Here is a 15,913-nt window from a genome sequence, read left to right as displayed (position 1 = left end):
CAAGACCCAAATGACATTAATTGAACATAACGAACTAGATTTGGGAACGTCACCCTAAAGCTGGTCTCTGTCTCTAGCCTTAAAATTAGACCAGCCCTCCAGCAGGAAACACTGCAAGGCCAGGACTGGCCACAAGGTATCCTAGAGAGGCCTCTCAAAGCATGGAATTGTTGGAGGTGTCTTTGCACAAGGGAGGCGTGGAGCATCAGGCCTCCACTAGCTGTGGGAAGAGCTCTGGGGAGGAATCTCTGGGGCAGGGATGGGGGAGAAAGGGTGCTGCCCCCATCAGTACTCACGCCTCCTTGGGTCCACCCTGGCTGAGGTCGAAAACTTGCCGTGGGTTGAGATACCACATGAAGGACTGGATGATCTTGGCTCCCTGTAAGGACAAGAAAGACTTCAGCAGGGAACAGGGAGTTCCCAGTGGACAGAGGGAAGAAGGCAGGTCATCTCAAGCACAGGCCAAGACAATGGCATTCTGGGGGGACTCAGTCAAAGCCTGGCCTAGGCAGGAATTGCTGGGTGGCAAACTGGCATTGCGGAGGTTGCCTCGCCTCTTCTGCAGCTGAGACGTTACCAAAATGTCTCACTACCAAAATGCTGAGTTGTCAGCAACCAAAAGGCAATGCCCCCATAGAGCTGCCTTCTCAGGGAGATGCAGGACAAGGCCATACCTGATTCCCACCACTCTTGGGGTTCACAAACACCAGCAAGGGCTTCATGAGAGGAGATGGCATGGGCTTGATGACAAAGGGCTTCCACTTCCCTTCCTGCAAGACATACCACAGGTCCTTCAACAAACCTGGGGAAATGCAAACTCACCCCTCCAGCTGAGCTCTAACATCACACACAGTCAGGAGTGGGAGGAAGAAAACATCCCAGCCATCCTGTAAGCCTTATAGCTGGGATTTTGCCTGCCAGCAGGCACCCTCACTCCACCTCACCCTCCTTAACCTCAGCACAGATCCCACAAAGACCCCGTGTTTCCCAGTCCTGTTCGTCACTGCCCAGTCACTCTGCCTTTCCAAGACAAGGTCATTCTTTGTCCCCTCATCTCGTACCTCAGCCCCCTTTTTGCTGGATTTCCGCTTGAATGATGTCCTCTTCTTCTTCTTACTAGATTTCAGTGGATTCTAGAGAGAAAAGAAACAAACTCAAAAACTCCACGAGGAGCTGCTGGGCAAGCAGGAGTTGTGAAAGGGCCACAAGAGCTCAGGTGAGTTACCTGGGGCCGGCGGACCCGCAGAATCCAGGTGGGAGGAACGACGACAGCAGCATGAGCCCCCAGTGAGCAGGGCTCTTCGATGTGTTGCAGCATGAAACACGACACTTTGCTGTGATACTGCGGAAGGATGAGAGGAGACAGAGAGGAAACTCAGCTGCTCAGTTTGCTGGGGACAACCACTTTCTCCTCCTCCCAGCTCTCCCACGCCAGTGCAGGAAATGCTGGAGGACACCATGCAGGAGTTTTGCAATAGAAAAGCAATGAAAAGTTTCTTGTAGGAGCTCCCAGCTACCACAGTATAGCCTCTCACAGTAAGAGGAGCTATAAGGGCAGGCTGCAGAAAAGCAGTCTGGGGGTTCCCAGCGGGAAGTACAGGTCATTAGATGCAAAAGAAGCTGGCAAGACGTTCAATGGGGGCTTTGCTCACCGCTTGCTTGCACCAGGAACAGCTGATGGCTACAATCTCTTTACTGTGGAATGCAAACTTCTGCTGGAAACCCTGTAGAGGGAAGGATAAGAGGCTTAGGGAATTCCTTCACAGCTTTCTAGCATCCAACACGACTTTCCCACCACTTAACAAAGAGAGTGCGCCTGCAGCTGGAACCCTTGGATCCCTGTCAGGTAGCCCCAACCACCACTACGGCACCAGGGAGGCCACTGCACTCTGCAGTATGACCCTGTTGCCCAAGGAAAGCATGTCAAGAAGACAGTCCTCTCCAGGACTGATTGGGCCCAGGGGCAGAACAACTCTGTGGAAAGCACTTCCACAGGTAGTGGAAGGTAGTGCTTCACTGCAAAACAGGGCATGCATCTTGGTGTTGCTGTAGGCTGCTGCCACCAAACAGGAATGGTGGGATGTCTGTGGTCCCCAGCCCTGTTCTTGTCTCTGGTTTGACCTTAGCTTTCCTTCAGGCTGACAAAGAAACCTGAGATGCCCTCTCACCTTGCCACACTGCCGGCATTTCCCTTCCTGCCGCCTCCGGTGTACCCAGTGATGCCGGACAACTATGGGCTAAAGGAAACAGAAAAAAAAAGAGAAAAAAAATAAGGGAGTGAAAGGCCCAGCATGTGAGGGAATGCAGGAACAGGCAGGAGGAATGGACCCAGGCCAGCCAGGATCTCTGCTCTTGCAGCAAACCCACTACTCAGATGCACCAGCCCCAACACTCTGGGAGAAAGCAAAGCCAAAGGACTGGGGACGAGGCCAAATTAAAGTGCTCAGAGAAGAAGGAATTAAAACCAGAAAAACTAGGAAGGGAGCAAGGGAAACGGAAGACACAGTCACACAAAGCAAGCCCAATGGGGAGTGGGAAAGCAGTAGTGTGGAGCACTACTCCACATCTCCATCTCCTAACATCTCTGACCTGATGACCCCAGCGCCAAGTGAAAAACATGCAGGTGGAAGGAGTGCAAATCCCCAGGGAGACACAGTTTGCGCCCACACAGGATGAAGATGAAAGTGCTCCCAGCTAAGCAGCAAACTGCCTAGCTCCACGTTCCTTGAGGAGGGGAGCAGCCCCAAAGCCCCCCACACCCTCTCCACCCTGCTCTTTGCCCCAGGGCAAGTCCCGGCAGCCTGCCTCAGGCTGCCCGTCTGAAGGGAGGGGAGCAAGGCTGCTCACAGGCATCTTCTGTCTGTCTGCAGGCTAACGGTGGGTGAGGGCTGGGACTTGAAGGAGAGATTTTGGAGGTAGGGAAACATGACAGTGAGATCTCTGAGCATTGAAGGGTGACAAGTTTTGCAATGAAGTACCACATTTCCTATGTCCCCCCTTCCTCCTCCATCCCTAGATTGGGAATGGCACTGTGGGGAGGGCAGCAAAGAGAGAAGAGGGAGTGTGAGTTTACAGCCTTTGAGGTATGTCCCAACACCCTGTCAAGACATCAATTGGCATCATCATAATGATAGAGGCAGAACCTGGCAGGAGATCTGGGTCAGCTCCAGCATTGCCTGCTCTGAGTGCAGCACATGGGAGAGGACAAAGAGTCCTGTTGGCTTTAGTGGACATTAATCCAGTGGCAGCAGAAGGGGGACTATGCCCTGAGCTCAGCTCTGTGTCCCACCAGACACAAGTAGGGAAAGGACTGACCCTGAAGGGGATCCCTGGCAGCACAAAGGCCAAAAGAGCATCTTTCTTGGGAAACAGGAGAGAATAGCCCTTGGAAAAACTGAGGAGAATTAGAATGACAGGATGGAGAAGCAGGGTTTGTGAGTTAAAGGAGGAAAACCAGGAAAGGGAAGAGAGAGAAAATTTGTAGAGGTTGGAGAGGAGGAAAACAGAGACAGAAGAGTGAGCAGAGGCAGAGAGTTGTCAGCAGAGCACAAAAAGTAAGTGAAGGAAAAATAAGGGAGCTGGGCTAAGAGTGACATGGGAAGGAGGCACAGCAGGAGAAGCAAAGGAAGAAAAGAAGGTTTAAAGTGATGTCGAAAGCTTCACCTTACCAGGTGACACCGGCATTTCTGAGCAGGCAGCCCTGTGTTTGAGTACCTTTCCCCTACTGCATGCGTTTGTACTGCCAGCACAAATACAGTGTGGGGGCAGCAGCTGTGTTACCACAATGGCCCATGAGTGAGCCAGCCGCACCTACTCCGGGGCACTGCCTGGGCTACTTGGGCTCCATGGGCTGGAGGGTGAAAGCAGAAAGGCTGACAAGTGCTTCCATCAGTGCAGCTCAGCAGGCAGCTCCCAGGCCACCTCTTACACCCAGGACTTTAAAACATGGGCTAAAGGGGTCTGACAGCACTACTGTGGGCATCTTCCACTGTTACCTGGAGTACCTGTGGCACCCAGGTCAGGGCTGAGTGATAAAGCAAGAATTGAGCCCATACTGCTCCTTTCCAAACTGGGAGAGACTTGGGGGACTGCTGTTTGCCACAGCCTCCTCTACCTGCTTGGGGACCAGGAACAAGGCAGGGAAAAAACTCCCTGGAAACACTGTTTGCATGTCCCCCCATGCAGATGCAGGAGCTTTAGAACATGCAAACCAGCAGATGCTCTGCATTTGCTGCCTCCTCGCTCCTCGCTCCTCATACCCAGTCCAGGCTGCTGCCTTGCTAAGAAACATCCCTTTTACTGTTCCATCCCCTTGGAGCCAGGAGGCAGCACAATGCCTGCACTCTGATGGGCAACAGGCTGGCAGCATCTGATGCCTTTGCCGCCAAACTGGGAAGGCGAGGAGGGGTCAGAATTGGGTAGCATCCCAGGCACATCTCTCACCTCCCGTACGTTCCGGGATCCTGACTCCCTGAAGGAAGGTTTGCAGCGAAAGTTTATCTGTAGGTTGAACACACACAAGAGGAATCAGTAAAACCATCATACCTGGAGGAAACCTACTAAGTTTATTTTACTACAGCAGGCCCAGAGCCTGTGGAGACGTTTGATGCTTGCCGCAGAACACCTCACATATCTCTGTTACCGAACAAAATGGGGCCTGGGGTCCCAATCACGTCACTAGATGCTCCTTTTAGTATTGTCTCCTCAGAAGACCCCTCTTTGCAATGACACACTGCAGTTCCCCAATCTTCTTGTGCTTCATTATCCAAGAGGAAGGGTGGCCCAGTAAAAGGCTGTTACAGCTTTGCGAGCCACAAAGAGGGCTTAACAGGCTCTACTCACTTTCTCCAGCTGTTCGATGCAGGGCGTATGCACTACGATCTTGCAGGCTGCACATTTACGCTTGGAGAGAGGTTTTTGCTGGAGATTGAGAAAAGAGGAGGAAAAACATGCATGTGAATAGCAGTGTTCAGAGGCTGGCAAGCTCAGCCTCCCATTACACCCCTTTCATATACTTCAGGATGCAAACCAAGTCCTATAGGAAAGCTGTATACGCTGAGATTCCTTGCAAGTAAAGGGATCTAAGTTTGTGCCTAGAGCAGATGCTCTCAAGTCTGCGACAGAGCAGGGAGGTGCTCTCCCACTGCTTAATCACTCCTTGGCCGCCTCTGACATCGTCTGAGAGCACCACGGAGGCTGGTCTGGGAGGCACTCACAGGGCTCCCACGGGAAGCCCTGTGGGCAAGCACAGGGTGGCACCAGTGCTCCATGTCCACACCATAACAGATTCGAGCCTGCAAGCCAGGAGGGAGAGCTCCAGCAAACCTGTAAGATCAGTGCTGCCTGCAGGTTCAGGAGGCAGCAGGCCTGCTTCTCCAGCGCTCGCTTTTCTCCTCTACTGAAAGGTCTTTCCAGAGAACCTGAATTCGGATTCTCCCTCTAAGGGTGTGAGATCCCAATAGCCTCTCCCTGGAATGTCATCGTACCACCTTCAAGCGAGCAGCAACCCCACGTCGGGTTCCCGTGGCAAACTGCGCACCAGCAACAGGGGACGCAGCCCTCCAGCACGCAGCGGTAGGAGGGACGCACTCGCCAATCTGGCAGCCCCCCAGACCCCCGCGCTTGCTCCTGCAGCAGCCGCAGGGCCGTGGCGGTATCCCTGCCGGGTGGCAGCACAGCCCCCATCGGCAGCCCTTGCCGGGGGGGCAGGTGACCCCCAGTAACTCACCAGCAGCTTTGCCATACAGTTCTGTTCCCCAACGTAGCAGAAGTCCCCGGAGACATTGGTCTCGAACCAGATGTGCTCCCCATAGACTGCAGTCTCCTGAAAGGTAGAAGACAATGCGTTTCTCTGAGAGCACCCCCAGATGGGCATCCAAACCCCTAAAATGCTTTGCGTGAGGGGCAAGATACTGGGACAAGGCTGAGGGGTTGGAGCTAGGTGCAGGCTGGGAGACAAGACGCAGAGAACAACCAGGGTCAACATCTGGATAGAGGAAACCTCATGAAGCTGCCGCCGATGGCCCACCCCTTGGAAATGAGAGGGCACCAGGAAACCAGCTCCAAGACCCACAGCCCAGTTGCAGTGTCCTGCAAAGGGGGTTGTTTCCATCACCCCCTGAGAAGGGGCATCAGGGCAAATTCAACACAGGGGACTCCCCTGAAACAGCTTCTGTCCTACGACCCAAGGATGTGGTTTAAAACCTGCCAGGCTTTGCCTGTGAAGGAGCAGGGGCTTGCTCCTGCTGCTTGGTCCCAGCCACCAGAAGACCTCATCTGCCAGGAGCAGAAGAGCTGGCAGTGGAGTAGCAATGCCATCCTCCCAGGAACCACCTGTGCCTGCACAGCCTCTCCTCACAGCATCGAGGGGTGCTGCCAGCAGCACAGACGCTGGCATCAGCTGTTGGCAATGGTGGAGGCCATAAATGTGTCAGAGCTAGGGCCACCTGGGAAGCCTCAGCCTGGGGAGAGCCTGCTGCTTCTTGGCCAAGAGCCCATCCCATGCAATGCCCAGCAAAATGCGCTACAACTTACACTCCAGTCCACAGTGCTGCGTATCTGCCTCTCCGAGTCGCTCCTCAGGGCTAGTGCAGGATTTGGCTGGGCTACTATGTGCTGGAGGCTGGATTTGGCAATAGCTTTCCTGGAAGACATGGGAGGGCTAGCTGTTAGATCAGGGGAGGATGAATGCAAAACACAGCCCGCTTCTGGGGTGGGTGGTGAGGCTGGAGCAGAAAAGCATCCTCAGGACCATGCATCTGGAAATGAAGTGAATCTCCAGCACCACTGGCTGAGGAGTACCTGCTCCTGCGAGGCAGCCCCATAGGACAAAGAGGGGCTGGCCACATTGCTGATGGCTTAGCTACAGACGCCCTGCACCCAGCAAAAGGCACAGCCTGGACCTGTTGGGTCAAAGCTCTTAGGGATGATAGTGTCCTGGGACACTCCACCGAGCTGCAGTGGTGTGGCTGCCTTTGTGGGGACAATCCAGAGCCCTTGCCCCGCAGAGGTTCCCCGCAGCTCTCCCATACCAAGGCACCTCAGAGCTTGGGGCGTTGTCAAGGACCAGCACAACTGGCTGGAAAAAAGAGCAGCTGTTTGTTTGGGGCTGGCAAGCCTCTCCCAGATGTGCTAGGGTGGAGGAAAGCAGCATCAGAGCCAGGCAGCTAGAGAAAATGTGCATCTCCAGCCCACAGCCAGGCCCGCCACTCCCTCCAGCCCCAGGCTGGGAGGAAGGGGATCTCCACAAGCTCCAGGGTCTGCACCAAGAACACCAGAGGCAGTGCTGGCCCAAGTGGGAGATGCTCAGGGGATATGAGCAGCACTGCAAAACACTGATGGCACCCTGGGCCAATGGTGCTGAGCCCCCTCCCTCCTTCCCTGCCGAGCGTACATCTGCACCCAGCCTCCCCTCCCCGAGGCATCACCCGCTTGCGCACTGCCACCATACATACAGCAGCCGGGGGCTCCAGCCGTCCGGGGTGGCATGGTGGGTGGGCTCCTGTCCCAAGCACTCGGGGAGGGCGGCAGATGGGTACCCAGCTGTGGCCGCCCCCATGCAGTGCTGCGCCAGCAGCTGCAGGTGGCTGGAGGGGAGCAGCCCCGGCCAGGGGACATCGCTGGAGCGGCGGCGCTGGCTGAGGCGGCGGTAGCGGCCTGGCAAGCCAGAGGTGGCCCGGCCATACATGAACTCAGTGGGCAGGCAGTGGGAGGAGGCACGCCGCAGGCAGCGGGGGCCCCGCGACAGCAACCCAGCCTGGAGCGGCCGCAGCTGGGGCAGCATGGCCAGCCACCTCTCCTCGGCCCACCGCTGATGCTGACCCCGCTCGGCTCCCGCCGCTGTGCTGCTGCCACTGCCATCCTCCAGAGACTCAGATCCAGAGCTGTCAGTGCGGGGCGCTCCATCCCCCTCCTCTCCAGTGGGGATGAGGCTGGCCAGGAGGATGGAAGGACCCACCAGGTGGGTGTCAACAGCTTGCGTCCGGCCCCCGCGCTTCGTCTGCACGGCGAACCTCGGGCTGAGGCAGGGCGGTGTGGTGCTGGAGCGGCGGCGGGGGCCAGGATGCCGGGGCAGGCCCAGGCAGGACAGGGCTGGCAGCGGATTGCCTGAGCCACGGCGGCGCTGGACCAGCGAGGTGGAGGGCAGCCCCACCTGGGAGCGTCGCCTGGCCTTGCCCGTGGGCACGGCCACCACGCTGGCGTGCCGCAGCCCCTTCCTCCCAAAGTGCCGCCTAAAAAAGGTTTCCATCACACCTGGATGGTGGCTGTTAACACAGAGACCAGGAATTAAATAGACTCCCTCGTGAGTTCCCCTCCAGGCTGCGGGGGTCAGGGCAGGGGAATGGGGGGACAGCAGGGGTCATAGGACAGGATCAGGGTGAGGGGGACATGGTGATGCCACTCACAGCGCACAGCAGGGCTGGGACCCACTTGCTGCATAGACGTGCCACTGGGGCTCCCACCCCCCACAGCTCCCCCTCTCCGTGGGTTTCAGACCTCAGCCCAGCGGGCTGTGACAGCAGGGCAGGTGCCATCGCCTGGCTTGGACCCTCTGCAACCTGTGCTCGGTGCTGCAGGATCAGCATAGCCCCTGCACCCCGAGGTGCTGATCAGCCCTGGCAACTACCCACGCCACTCTCCTTTGTTCCCTTGGTGCTGGCCTCCCTGGTTCCCTGCGGGAACCACACTGGCGAAGCACCAGCCCCGCCAAGTTTGCAGCAGATTGAAACTAAACGCTTGCAAATCCTGAAGAAATAAATCAACCAGGTAAGTAAAAGCAGCACAAGCAGATTTGGTAGAAACTGGCTGTGAGAGCTGGAGCAGAGCAGAGAAGGGCTAGAAACATCATCCCGTCTGTCCTGCTCAAAACTTCCCTATCCTAGTGGAAAGAGCTTTACTGGGGCTCTTGAGCATTCCCTGCCCAGCCCTTGAAGCTTGACAGGCTGCCTGGACATTGCAGCAGTCCGTGGAAAGCCCCGTGCCACAGGTGGATGGTGCTGCAGTGGTTTCAGTGCTGGTGGTTCAGCGTGCAAAAGCTGGAGTGGAAGAGGCTGAATCTGGCTCACTCCAGCACTCCCCTCCTCCAGAGCTAGTGCTTCGCGTCCCACCCTCCAGCTGCCGTCCCTCTTCAGCTGCTAAAGAGAGAGGATTTATTCAAGGGCAACTCAAAAAAACCACCAAGACCCACAGTTTGGTAGAAGCAAACTTCTGGCTCTTCAGTTGCTCCCAAGGCAGGGGACGCTGGATCATGGCAGCCTGTAGGCACACACAACCCACCACCATCACTCGCAACAGCTTCCACGCTGTACAAGACCGCTCTTCTACCCGTCAGGAGGGTGTGGGTACACCGCTCACTACGGCACTGAGGTCGGCGCCTGCTGCGCTCACTCCTACCTTCCTCCCTTCTCACGCCCCTTTCTGCACTCGCTTGCAGGTCAGCAATACCAGAGGACCTTCGGGAGAACACCCCGGCCCAAACCTCCACTGCCCCAAGGTCCACGCAAATGGGCAAACTGATCAGAAGTTTCCCTTTTAGTTTGGGATATGAATGTATGACGGGAATTATGTGTTACTTTCTGAACTGCAAACTGAAGCTTTTGCTTACTGCTCATAGCACAAGCAAGCCATTGGGCTGTACCTCTATTTCTTTTAGATGAGTGCAAAGCTGAGTTTGTATTTTTGGAGACAGCCAGGCTTGGTTTGTCTCCTCCAGCCTGGTAGGCAAGGCTCTTTAGTTTCTACAGTCTCATTATCATGCCTGCACTCAGTAACATAGCACAAGGAGGGAAGGAAGGACAGCGGTGCTCTCCAGAGAGCAGCATCAGGGGAGCTAAAGCCACATTGAACTGAGAGCAAAACCAAAGTGCCATCTCCTTGGAGGGATTTCTCAAGTCCCACCACAGCGAGCAATGCAGGTATTTGGTCACCAGCAGCAGGTTAACTATCACACCACAGAGGCCCCCATCCGCTTTGCAGAGGGCAAAAGCACGTTTTGCAGATCACCCTGCTTCCAGCCTGTCCCTGACACTGCAGTGCTCCATTCCTGTTCCTTCTCCCCATCATCTGCAGGATGATGCACAGTAAACTGCATCATTACCAACAGGTGTTAAAAACTGTCTGAACAAATAAAACATGTTTAAAAACCCAACAGAGAACACTACCTGGGTGCGTCACGGTGCGGCAGACCCTTTTTGGCAAGGTTTAGCTGCTGGGGAAGATGTACTGTCCAACTACATCCCGAATGAGCTGAACGGATGCTCCCTCCTGCCCCAGATATTCCACTAGCACGAAGCTGCTGTACTGCTTGCCGAGGTGCTGCTATGGGCCGGAAGATCTCTTAACACAGCTTCCTTCCTTTTTGCACCACAGTCTCGTGAGGAAATCTGCTAGAACCTTGGCTTGACATTTATGTTTGAGTGCTAGCTGATTATGGCCCTTTTTAATCTTCAGGGCTCTCTGCAAGTGGCACATGGACTCACGCTCTGGCCACCAGTGGTGAAGGTTATTACCAGCCAACCTCCTGGCAGCCCGCAGCAGCAGCGTGTGGCAGCTCAGATACGAGGATGAAGATATCCCCAAGCTCTTGCAACTTACTTTCAATCTGAGTGCCAAATGGCGCATCGCAGGCACTGGGAGCTGCTGCTGGTGCAGCAGACGGACTGACTGCTGGGGGTGCCCAGGGTTGATGTGCACCCGCAGAACTGCGTGCTGAGCAGCTGGGGAACCATGCACTGGGTGGAGAGAAGCCCCAGGGGAGCTAAGCCCTGGAAGCCCCTGATCTAACACCAGTATATCTCTGGGATCTCCGCTGTTTGTTGCTGAGACAAGATGGAGAAGAGCTGGCACTTGTAGCTTGTCTGCAGATTGCATTGCTCAGCTCAGTTAGGTAAGGAGGCTGGATGGAGGCAGCCTGGCATTTGCAGGGTGGGAGGGAAAGGCAGTACTGCTGCACGCACTGGGATATCAACTCTACTTACAGGCAGCTTTGCACTATCATTTGAATCTCCTTCTGCAAGTGACTAAGGAGCCAGCAGCTCTGGTCTGCTCATGATCTGCAGTTGGAGCTCGTGGGAGGTTTGTTGTTCCTAACCAGACCCCTCAACACTCCTCAGCCTCCTATGCTTCCTGCCTGGCATCGGTGGGCAGAGATGCTGGTGAAGTAGGAACATGTCCTGAAGCATGGGCAGGCAGCAGTGCTGCCCTGGAGAGCCGGGGGAGGAGGGGGCTGCTGCAGGCAACGCCCTGGGCACTCAGAGCCTAAGGACAAAGCTAACCTTGGTGGGAGGATTTAAATCCCCCTGGAAAGTCAAGCAGGGATTGAAAGGGGAAAAACTTGCATCTTGTAACTTCAGTGGACACAGAGCTTGTGGATCAGCCAATACAGAGACCCTGCTCCCCCGACAGCCAGCAGCAATCCCTCCTGTGGTGGTGGCAGCTCCAAAACCAGACAGGCTGACTCCTAGGGCTAAACATGCAGTGTCCCTCAAGGCATAGGTTCTGTCCACATCGGGGAGAGCTTCTTGGTATTTGGCTTTGTTATTCTGCTTTCCTCCACTAGCCTCAAGCAAACACCCATGTACCACACTGAACAGGCCTTCTGTGCCCTTAGACACGTAGAGGGATGCTGTGCCACAATACCTGCTCGGCCCTTCCTCCACGTCATTATTCCTTCTGTCCCTCCAGCAGCCTGGTCTCTTCTTGCCAGCACCCAGAAGCACCTTCACATTATGAAGTGACCTTCGTACAGTGCCAAACCTGGCACCCCTCTCCTGGCACTAAGGGTGGCAAGACCCTACTTGAAGGCCACCACCACCAGCACAACACAAGCCTTAAGCCCTAAAGAAGTCTGGACTTAAAAAACACCATCAGCTCCTGCAACCTTTCAGCAAACCTCCAGTTAGTTGTCTGGAAAGCATTTTTTCCAAGCACTGGGCTAGAGCAAGGGAAACGAGCGTGAGAGGTGTTGCCCTGCTCCGTGACAAGCGCCTGTCCTAGCAGCGGCTGGCTGTGTCCCAGCTTGCTGCGCAGCGCCGGCGCCGGCAGCATGCAACCAGGAGCCCGCTTCAGTTTACAAGCTGTCCTCCCCTGGCGAGGACGCTTGACTTTCACAGCTCAACCATAGGGAAAGTGTAAGTGTTATTAATAGCTACTCCTGCATGACACCAGGATCTCCTGGGCTTCTGTCCCTCTGTCTCCCCCCTGCCAGGAAACTGGAGGGACTGATGGACAGGAGCCCATCCAGGGAGCCGCTGCCGATCCCCGCCCCACTGACATACCACTGCCTGCCTTTGGTCTCAGTTTCCATCCCAAGCTCACACACTCCCTCCTCCTTTCGGTGCTCTGACACTCAATCTTCCCATGTAGGCTGCCACCCCTACACCGCCCTGCTGAGATCCCACCCCCTCTCTCTGGTCTTGCTCCCAGGCGTCAGCCACTGACCTCTCCCCTCCCTCAGGCTCCCCGGCCAGTGCTTTCGGAGGTGCCACAGAGGGCAACCAGCATGGATGAGGTCTGCTGAAGAAGGTACCCCCATGCCAGATGGGGAAGGGAGCACACTGGTCAAGATGTGGTGCAGTCCTCAGGGCTTTGGTTGCAATGAAGTGAGCAGCAACCAGCAAGTTCCCAAACCCTGTGCAGTTTGTGTCTACCCAGAATTTCCATTCCAGCTGTAACCTCTCCTACATCATGCAAATAGAGTCAGGAGCTCCCTGTGCTGGGGACACACCACACCCTCCAGCATGAGCAAGGAGATGGAACTTCCCCCCAACAGATGAGTAAGGAGACTCTGTCCAAACCTTTCAAAGCATCACGAGGGGTGAGCTACAGGCTGTGCTCACCTTCTAGTTTCATTCATTTGACCTACTGCAACAAGTGCCGCTGCCTACACAGGCCATAGCACCTCGCTCCCAGGCTCCTGAGCTGCAAGAGCATGGCATCTCCAGGGCAAGCCATGGCTGAGGGCATCCTCGGTTGTACCGTCACCCTCATATACTGCAGAGGAGGACATTACTGCCACAACCTTAAGGTTGCCCCTCCAGGGTGCAGAAGGCAGTTTCTGGCCCTTGCAGGACAGTCAGAGGGAAACAGTGAGACCTTGGGTTGATCCAGAGGACGTCAGACCTCCCTCCTAGTGAGAAAGCAAGGGCTTAGAAACTGGCTGGTGGGCACATGCATGCAGCTGCAGAGGACCTCCTCCCAGCCCTGAGGTCTCTGCACATGCAGCCGCCGCACCCTTCTCTGCATAGAGGCCCTGCCAGGGCTACTGGGCACAGGCAGCGAGAGCAAGGCACCCCTGGCAACATCAAAGGGATCTGCTAACTTGCTCAGAAGCCTGTCAGTGCTACTGGGCACTTTGGCTGACCAACCTGGAGGCCCCAGGACTGTAATGCTTCACAAGGGATGGGCAGCAACACCAGTTTGGCCTCTTTGCACCCATCTTGCACGTGGCCAAGCAAGAGCACAACACGCAGCCTCCTGCTCCCACACCCCCCCCCCCACCTCTGCTCCATCGCGTTGCAGCAGTGCCAGCGCTGTGGACCTGATGCAAATACCCTGACACACCCCAGACACGAAAAGGATAATGGGATCCCTGCACAAGAGGGCCAGAAGCAAAACCTGCCCACTGGCTTTATTTCAGGGGACAGGACTTTCACAGCACACCCCAAACTGGCAGCGACAGCTCAGCATCACCAGTTCAGCGTCACTTCTGGCTGTGGGTGCCCCAGGTGGGTCCAGTCCACACCAGGGATGAGACATGGCCACTAAATTTAACCCCACACCACTTCCTGGTTATTCACACTCCATCGGCAGCTGAGGACACCACATGGAGGAGATGCAGCTTAGAAGCCGCTGCCTTTGAACCAAGCAAGGCTGGGGGATGGATGCAGGGACAGGGGCCGGCAGCCCCCTGCAGCTTGTCATGGGAAGCTTCTCCAAGGGCCAGAGCCAGGTGGAAGGAACAGCCCAGGGCCACAAGGCAAGGCAAAAGGGATCAGCCATCCCACCCTCCTGCGTGGCCCTTCACAAGAAAATGCTCTCAAGTTCAGCTTGCTGGGAAGAGCAGGGCAGTGAGCAGAAGGGCCTGAGGCTTTTTTACAGTTCCTAGCACAACCCCACATCCTTCTGGTGGCAGTTCCATCCCACCTCTCCCCAGGCTCTGCATGACACCCTGGTGTCGCCTCCCCTTCATCACCTTCTCAGGGTGAACCTGAGATGTGCTTTAAGGCACATCTGCCAAACTAACTCAGACCCTCCACTTACGCTTCACGAAGTCAAGAGTTTGCCAGCCCTAAGGCTCAGAGTAATGTTCCCATTACAACAATGTGATTTCCTTCCCAAAATCCATGGAAGACAGTGTTTTGTTTTAATTTAAATCAAAGCTGTCTCCATGGAGGCTCCTGGGCTGACTCCGGGCGTTCATATCCCTTGACAACTTTCCACCATCATACATTATGAAGTTTATTTGCCACTACAGTAAATAATCTGCCTCCTGGTTATCAAGAAACCCGACAGCCCTGATTTAAACAATCTGTTGCTGTATTTGGCTGGGGAGCCAAACAGCAAGACTGATGGCCTTGGGCAGCAGATTAACCCAGGATGAAATGCCGACGGTGAGCCACCACCAGCGTGCTGTGGCCAAGGCAGAGCAGGGGTCGGGAGAGAGGCCGGCCATGCAGTTTCTATTTTGGTCACCTCAGGAGGACCAGCGACGCAGGCTGGGAAGGACTTAGAGCATGTCTTCTCTCTCTCCCTCTGAGCTCCTTTTGCACAGCAACATGCATGAAGCAAAGCAGTGGGGGGCTCAGCAGGATGCCTTGGCAGTTTGGGTGCATAGCCTATGGTTTCTTTAGCAGATTCCCACTGTCCTCCCCAGGGCTGGTCCCTTCCTTCGGTACACGCAGCTCTGTGCCTCCCATACAGGAGGGATGCGAGGGACGTGCTATTTAAAGGGAGGTTGGTCCCACAGCCCAGCTGCCTGAACCAAAATCCCCAAGCAGCACCAAAGCTTTGTCCCAGCACACAGGGATGACATCCTGGGGAGGGCAACACTCAGCATCTGCCCAGGGCAGCAGCCCCAGGGAGGAGGTGGTGAACCCAGAGTAAAGATAAAGCTGCAGTGTGGCAGATGCAGAACACAGGCAGTGATTCCCAGGGCTGGGAAGTCTTCAGACCTCCCAAAGGCATGCAAAGAGCTTTGCACCACCCAAAGCAAAGCCAAGAGAGCTTCAGGCACTCAGCTACAGGCACTGATAACAGAGATGGGAGCCATATGCCTCCCTCTAGCCCATGGCAGGGATCGGCTTCCACTCCTGGCAGCAGCGCAATGCCTTGCTGCCACCAGGCGAGATACCAGGAGCCCACAAGTCTCTCCTGCTTCCCTAAACTATCCCAGGGCAAAGCACCTGGGGTCCCAGGGTCCCGGAGAGGCGCAGGCCGGCTCCCCACACCACTGTCCTCTGCTACATGCACATTTCCCGCTGCCATCCCCATGCCACATAAGCTAGCGGGATGCAGCCCGTGCTGTAACAGGCAGCAGTATGGGCAGCTGGAAACACACCTTTGGCAGCTGGAAAACCCCTGCCCTCCTCCCAAAGGGGACAGAACAGCCAGGTGCCACCAAGTACCACAGTGGCTGTAACTTCTCAGAGCCCCTGCCTCAGGCTCAGGGACTGCTCGTACCCCCACAGGCTGGTTCCAGCCTCCGGCAGCAAACACAGCTCAGCAGGAGCAAGGCTGAGGGTCTCAGGGGTGGCTCTGGGGTTTGCTCCCTGCTGCCCTTCCCCAGCAGGATGGGACCTGGTACCTGCTCAGACCAGATTCACAAGCTACGAGCTGGCTCCCCTGGCCCAATCCTATCCCCCACCCAGCACAAATAACAGCATCAAATCATAAGGGACGAGGAGGAAGAGGAGAG

At 55.8% G+C, this 15,913-nt stretch overlaps 1 protein-coding gene across 2 annotated transcripts in view; it reads right to left on the bottom strand.

Annotated features, from left to right (window-relative positions):
* The window catches only part of DGKZ (diacylglycerol kinase zeta), a 45,974-nt gene that overhangs the window by 17,974 nt on the left and 12,087 nt on the right, over positions 1-15,913 (bottom strand). For both annotated transcript variants that reach the window (XM_064462577.1, XM_064462578.1), the window contains 10 exons: positions 6,535-6,643; positions 5,729-5,824; positions 4,843-4,920; positions 4,444-4,500; positions 2,169-2,237; positions 1,653-1,724; positions 1,226-1,342; positions 1,062-1,133; positions 675-770; positions 297-379 (listed from right to left, as the gene is read on the bottom strand). In XM_064462577.1, coding sequence (XP_064318647.1) covers positions 297-379; positions 675-770; positions 1,062-1,133; positions 1,226-1,342; positions 1,653-1,724; positions 2,169-2,237; positions 4,444-4,500; positions 4,843-4,920; positions 5,729-5,824; positions 6,535-6,643 — 849 coding nt within the window. The remainder of the gene's footprint in view (positions 1-296; positions 380-674; positions 771-1,061; positions 1,134-1,225; positions 1,343-1,652; positions 1,725-2,168; positions 2,238-4,443; positions 4,501-4,842; positions 4,921-5,728; positions 5,825-6,534; positions 6,644-15,913) is intronic.

This window comes from Phalacrocorax carbo, chromosome 10 (genome assembly GCF_963921805.1).
Source record: "Phalacrocorax carbo chromosome 10, bPhaCar2.1, whole genome shotgun sequence".
NCBI classification, from domain to species: domain Eukaryota; kingdom Metazoa; phylum Chordata; class Aves; order Suliformes; family Phalacrocoracidae; genus Phalacrocorax; species Phalacrocorax carbo.
The sequence above is the reverse complement of the archived record's forward strand: the minus strand, read 5'-3'. Positions and strand labels throughout refer to the sequence as shown.